General features: G+C 41.7%; 1 protein-coding gene across 1 annotated transcript; it reads left to right on the top strand.

The window, feature by feature from the left end:
* The first annotated feature begins 312 nt into the window (after nucleotides 1-312).
* Nucleotides 313-5,853, top strand: LOC144709998 (eukaryotic translation initiation factor 3 subunit B-like). Its single transcript, XM_078583641.1, has 10 exons — nucleotides 313-523; nucleotides 594-834; nucleotides 932-1,078; nucleotides 1,504-1,632; nucleotides 1,752-1,880; nucleotides 2,330-2,413; nucleotides 2,502-2,626; nucleotides 2,702-2,900; nucleotides 3,577-4,109; nucleotides 5,257-5,853. The coding sequence occupies exons 1-10, from the start codon at nucleotides 402-404 to the stop codon at nucleotides 5,690-5,692; spliced, it is 2,145 nt and encodes a 714-aa protein (XP_078439767.1). The 5' UTR covers nucleotides 313-401; the 3' UTR covers nucleotides 5,693-5,853.
* The last annotated feature ends 474 nt before the right edge of the window (nucleotides 5,854-6,327 follow it).

The raw sequence follows: 6,327 nt of genomic DNA, 5'->3' as shown, positions 1-6,327 counted from the left end.
ATATTAAACAATAATCTTTATCATCACATTCAAGTACAAACAACTCAATAATGATTCTTTCTCACTATCTACCATATCCTTAGAAATATATACTGTATATGCGCAAAACCCTAATCCAAAGATTCATGCAGGGATTAAAACAGATTAAAAAAACTATAATCAAATCATCCTTGTCATAAGTCATATAATTTCCTATTTTTGGGTGTGGGGCCGGGATGAAACTGGGCCGGCCAAGTTGCAAACCGGTGGTTTTTTCAGTCCGGTTCAGTTCTTGACTCGGACCGGCTCTTCGCTTGTTCAACTTCAACACTTGACCATTGCCAATTTCTTCGCTAGGGTTTTCTTCTTTCTTCTCTTTCTCATCTTGGCCGCCATTGCTGCGGAGCTTGGGCGAGGCCGGGATGGCTGACGTCATGGCCATGCCCGACCTTGAAGCGACTGCCCAGAGACTGGGCATCAATCTCGCTACGATCAATTTCGATGAAATCCGTCTTCCCCCTGGAGATGACTTCGGAATTCCAAGGTATGATCGAAATCTCGCCTTTTTGTTGTGTTGGGTTTCTTCAATTTCCGTTTTTTTTTTCTGGGTTCAGCGACGATGACGAGGATCTCCTCGCCATGGATGAGTTGGAACTGGAATCGGGGTATGGGAACATAATCGTCGTCGATAATTTGCCGGTTGTTCCCCCGGAGAAATTTGAGAAGTTGGAGAATGTTGTGCGGAAGATCTACAGCCAGATTGGAGTCATCAAGGAGGGTGGGCTTTGGATGCCCGTTAATCCTGAGACTCAAAAGACTCTAGGTTATTGCTTTGTGGAGTATAATACCCCCGAGGTGATGCCCTTGTTTTCAGTCACCTGGTTGCCATCGATTTCTAGCTGTTTATGATATTTTTTTTTGGAGAAAGCTTAAGATTGTTTTATGTTTGCAGGAAGCTGAGCGTGCTAAAGAGAAGACGAATGGGTATAAGTTGGATAAGGCTCATATATTCGCTGTTAACCTCTTCGATGATTTTGACAAGTTCATGAAGGTTCCTGACCAGTGGATACCTTCTGAGATCAAGCCTTATGTACCGGGGGTAGGAAATACTTCATCCAATTGTAAACTTAACGTGTTATGGAGGCAGTTAATTCATAATTAAAAGTCTGGGGTAGTTTATTTTGTTCATTTGTGATTTATCCTGTATAAGTTTTACACGTTTTGAACCCTGGTTTCGTTTAGTCCTGCTGTCCCTTTCTACTACAGCATGCCTTCTTTTTTGTTGGAGTACTATTTTTTTACTTTGATGATTTCTATGCTTAATTGCTATTCTATCTGAGAATTTTATGAGGGAATGAATTTCAAGTTTAAACCGAAATTATCATATTATCCGACGATGGGTAATGGTCCTTTGTCAGTTAGCAGTACTGATGATGATTTGATCCATGATTAAATAAGTTGGAAGTTTTTAATTTGTTCATTTGTGATTTATATGTTCTTAGTCAGTTATGCGGTTCTTGGCAGGAAAACCTACACAAGTGGCTTACTGATGAAAAAGCAAGAGATCAATTTGTAATCTGTGCCGGCAGAGAGACGGAGGTCCTCTGGAACGATGCTAGACATATGAAGCCCGAGCTTGTCTATCGTCGTAGCGTGAGTCTTTTAAACAAATAATTTTGAAAATATGTATCCTTTAATTGACATGAAATTTGAATTAATTAAGCTGTTTAAATAAAATTTATGGTGCGCTGACCACTTTGTCCGGCCAACAGCAATGGACAGAGAGCTTTGTTCAGTGGTCTTCTTTGGGCACATACCTGGCCACGGTGCACAGGCAGGGAGTTGCTATTTGGGGAGGCGCCAATACATTCAACCGGATCATGCGCTATGCTCATCCAATGGTTCTGATATTTTCAACTCAGTATTTCTTCAAGAAAAATCTCAAGTAGTGTTTGCAGATGAAGTCTAAAATCGTCATTGTCATCCAAAAACTGTCATCATCAATCGCCGTAGTTTGCAGCTTGAGTGATGATTACGGTTTTATCATTGTCATCCTGGTTGTATATCATTGCCAATGAGATGCCAATTTAGTTATTGACTCTCGTCATCCAAATGAGGTTAACTGAAGGAGAACGAATAGAGGCGATGTGTAGTAAGAATTACCATCATCATCGTCATTCCAATTGTGGATGATAGATGATGAAGACAGCAACTTTGTCGTCATCATCATCATCCCAGCAAAGGCAAAGATTGGGATGACGACAACTCGTCATTGCCATTAGTGATGCATGCACTACTCTAAAGCTTTCTCTTCCTTAAGCATTCTCTTTAATTTTTTGATCCGTTTTAGGTGAAACTGATTGATTTCTCACCTGGAGAGAGATTCCTCGTCACTTACAGCAGCCATGAACCTAATGGCCCCCGCGATACTCATGTAAATAACTCTGCGTCCAATGTCTATGTTTCTAGGGTTATTCAGATGAATTTTAGTTGACTTGTAGTTTCATCTGCTCCTAATGCAGAGAGTTGTGCTGAACATCTTTGACACAAGATCTGGAAAAGTGATGAGAGACTTCAAGGGGAATGCTGACGAGTTCTTGACAGGGTCTGCTGGGGGTGTTTCTGGAGTTTCATGGCCTATTTTCAGGTAAGCTAAGATCGTCTTTCGATGCCTCATTATGCTTTGCTTTGTCTGATTTGATTTTTGCTTTTTTGATTTTAGGTGGGGTGGCGGAAAAGACGACAAATACTTTGCCAGGATTGGAAAGAACGTCGTTTCTGTTTATGAGACAGAGACTTTTTCTCTTGTTGATAAGAAATCGTTGAAAGTTGAGAATGTCGTTGACTTCAGCTGGTCTCCTGCTGATCCTATACTTGCCCTTTTCGTCCCTGAGCTTGGTGGTGGGAATCAGCCGGCAAGGGTGCGTAGACATTGATTCTTCCTTCCCGTCTCCTTGCTTCCTTTCTTTCTCCAACCATTTCTCGATTTCATTTTTCTCTCTAGCCGTTTCACCTTTCCTCTCATTGGTTCTCAGGCTTATGAACTCATGTTTCTTTACCGTACCTCACTGTCTTTCTCCAAACCTCTCCCTGTTAAGTTTCTCTCTGACCCTTGTGAAATTCCTTATTGTTAGCTCTTGTTAGTTCTAATCTTGGTTTGCCTCTTCTTCTGTATCCATGATCCTACTCCAACTCTCTTCCCTTTTCCTCTCATTCTCCCTCTTTCCCTCCAAGCCTCTCTATATTTCATTTCTATTAAGTCCTTTTGCGATTCCCCTTTTTGGTTCTCACGCATCATGTTATCATATTCTTTTACCTTGTTCTGTCACTGATCCTACCCTGTTCCCAACTCTTTGCCCTTTCTTTCTTTCTTTTGTCTCCCTCCCTCTCCAACATTTTCTTAATTTAATTTCTCTGTCTTGCCCTTTGGCAGCTCCTCTCTTTTTGGTTCTCAGTCTTCACATTCTCATCTTCATTTACCATCCGTTCTTAATCATTGATCTTAATGTTCCCACCTCATCTCCCTTTCTTTCTCTCTCAGCTCCCTTTATTTTCTCCAACCTTTTCTGGATTTCATTTCTCCCAATTTCCTTGCAGGTGAGTCTTATTCAAATCCCGGGAAAGGAAGAGCTGAGACAGAAGAATCTCTTCAGCGTGAGCGACTGCAAGATGTACTGGCAGAGCCAGGGCGAGTACCTTGCTGTGAAGGTCGAACGTTACACAAAAACAAAGAAGTCGACATACACGGGCTTCGAGCTTTTCCGCATCAAAGAGAGGGACATTCCAATCGAGGTGCTTGAGCTTGAGAACAAGAACGAGAAGATTGTGGCGTTTGCCTGGGAGCCCAAAGGCCACCGATTTGCTGTCATCCATGGTGATGGCCCTCGTCCTGACGTTAGCTTCTACTCGATGCGTACCGCTCAGAACACTGGCCGTGTCTCCAAGTTGACGACTCTCAAGGGAAAGCAGGCCAATGCCCTTTACTGGTCTCCGGGTGGCCGCTTCCTGATTCTGGCTGGTCTTAAGGGATTCAATGGCCAGCTTGAGTTCTACAATGTCGATGAGCTGGAAACCATGGCCACTGAGGAGCATTTTATGGCCACTGATATTGAGTGGGATCCCACTGGAAGGTACCATCATCTGATTCTTGCTAATGATGATCTTACAGATACCCCTACATTTTTTCTTTATATGATATTATCATCCTTGGTTTGCTCGAATTGTGTTTTTTCGTTTAACGAGAACTAATCAGCTTGTTGCCATCCTATCATGTTGCATTAGGCATGTATGATGCCACATTTTAATCATGGGGCTATATGCATCAACTGTGCAAGGTGTTATGACATTTTCCTTTTGAGAGAGATATTCGTCATGTCAGTGTCGTATTATTCTGCGTCCGGCATATTGGTGTGTTATTCCACACGTCCAGATCATTACACCCAGCAGTTATTGGCATTTCTTTGACAACTGATAATTATGCCACCTTCCTGTTATGCAACATCATTTATATTTTATCAACGATGATACAAACCCTAGTCATCACATCATGTGGATGTATACTTGAATTGTGCATGATGATATGACTATTACTTTTTGAGAACTAATCATCAAGTAACCATCTTATTGTGCTGCATCATGCAGGTTTTAGATATGATTCCATAACGATATCAAATTTGTCACATCAAGTGCCACCCATATGCTTGAATTGTGCATGGTGCTGTGAATTTGTCAAATTTGTTGAAATTAATCATCATGTCACCATCACATTATGTCGCATTGGGGGTGTTTTCAAACACCGATCATGCGTTGCTTGAACTCTGCGGGTTATGACATCTTCATACTATCGAGAAATGGTCATCATCTCACAATTCCAGTATGCCGTCATGTATGTTTTATGCATGATTCCACAAATCATTTCTCATCATGGGCTTACATATGCTTGAGTTGTGCATGATGTGATAACGTTTTTATTAATCATAATGTTACCAGTTATTATGTTGATCATGCATATTTAATCCATGATTCTACCAATTTTAATCATCACATCATATGCTTGAATCTTATGCTTGTGCAAGGCATACCAAATTTCCAATTTCCTGTCACCATCCGTCTATGATGCGTCATGTCTGTTTTATGCATGATAATATCGACCCTAATCATCACATCATGTCCCTAACGCCATGTTCCTGTCACCATCCGACTATGATGCGTCATGTCTGTTTTATGCATGATAATGTCCAATCTAATCATCATCCCTAACGCCATGTTCGTTTCCAGATACGTGGCAACATCGGTGACATCGGTCCAAGAGATGGAGAACGGCTTCAACATCTGGTCATTCAATGGGAAGCTGCTGTACAAGATTCCGAGGGATCACTTCTTCCAGTTCTTGTGGCGACCACGGCCACCGTCTCTGCTTAGCTTGGAGAAGGAAGAGGAGATAGCAAAGAACTTGAAGAAGTACAGCAAGAAGTACGAGGCCGAGGATCAGGACGTGTCTCAGCTGTTGAGTGAGCAGGACAGAGAGAAGAGGAAAATGGTCAAGGACGAATGGGACCGATGGGTCAGCGAGTGGAAGAAGCTTTACGAAGAGGAGAGAGAGGAGAGGCGGCGGTTGAGGGATGGCGAGGCCAGCGACGATGAAGAGGAGTACGAGGCCAAGGAGGTGGAGGTGGAAGAAGTTCTAGATTCGGTAGAGGAGGTAGTTGCTTAGATCTTAAGCGTTTGAGCAGCCTCTTTTGTTCTTTTTGTTTGTTAAAGTTTTCCAGTTCTCAAAGTGACTCTAAAGACAGACAAGGAGAGATGGGGGGATTCATGGAACTTTGCAGGGGGTATTTAATTTTCCCTCTTCTTGGAATATTTAATGTTTTCCCCCTTTTGAGTGTTGAGCAGCATATGGAGGTGTATCTGATGCAGTTTCCTTGTCCTAATTCCCTGTTTCTTAGAGGGACTCCAGAGACAAAACTAAAGATGATGATGGGTTAGGTGACCTAGTAGGCCTAGTAGGACCAGTTTTTTATCCTGCCAATCCTCGGAACATTTTAAGCTTTGCCTGCATTAGCTATGGGTTGGTGAACTAAGGTATGTCAGATTATCACCCTCCCCATCCATAAATGACTAAAGGAGATGATGATGATAATATTGTATGTGATGGTTGGATGAATGAGTTTATCCTTTAATTAATTAAAAGTAGACCATTTTTATTTTTCAATTTCTAGCAATACTTGGCACTTGAATAAAAGCAAGTCTGATACAAATAAAATTTATGATATGTAAAAGGCACTTCGAATTTGATTCATCAGACCAATTGGAATTGAAGTGAGTGGAATAAATAGGGGTTTTTCTTAA

Source organism: Wolffia australiana, chromosome 12 (genome assembly GCF_029677425.1).
Source record: "Wolffia australiana isolate 7733 chromosome 12, ASM2967742v1".
In the NCBI taxonomy this organism is placed as follows: domain Eukaryota; kingdom Viridiplantae; phylum Streptophyta; class Magnoliopsida; order Alismatales; family Araceae; genus Wolffia; species Wolffia australiana.
This window is presented reverse-complemented; position numbering and strand designations above follow the sequence as displayed.

Excerpts from the sequence above, each read along its gene's own strand:
- LOC144709998 (XM_078583641.1), top strand. The coding sequence starts at position 402 with ATGGCTGACGTCATGGCCATGCCCGACCTTGAAGCGACTGCCCAGAGA. Across the intron at positions 1,881-2,329 it reads TGCGCTATGCTCATCCAATG|GTGAAACTGATTGATTTCTC; the intron begins GTTCTGATATTT and ends GATCCGTTTTAG. Across the intron at positions 2,627-2,701 it reads GTTTCATGGCCTATTTTCAG|GTGGGGTGGCGGAAAAGACG; the intron begins GTAAGCTAAGAT and ends TTTTGATTTTAG.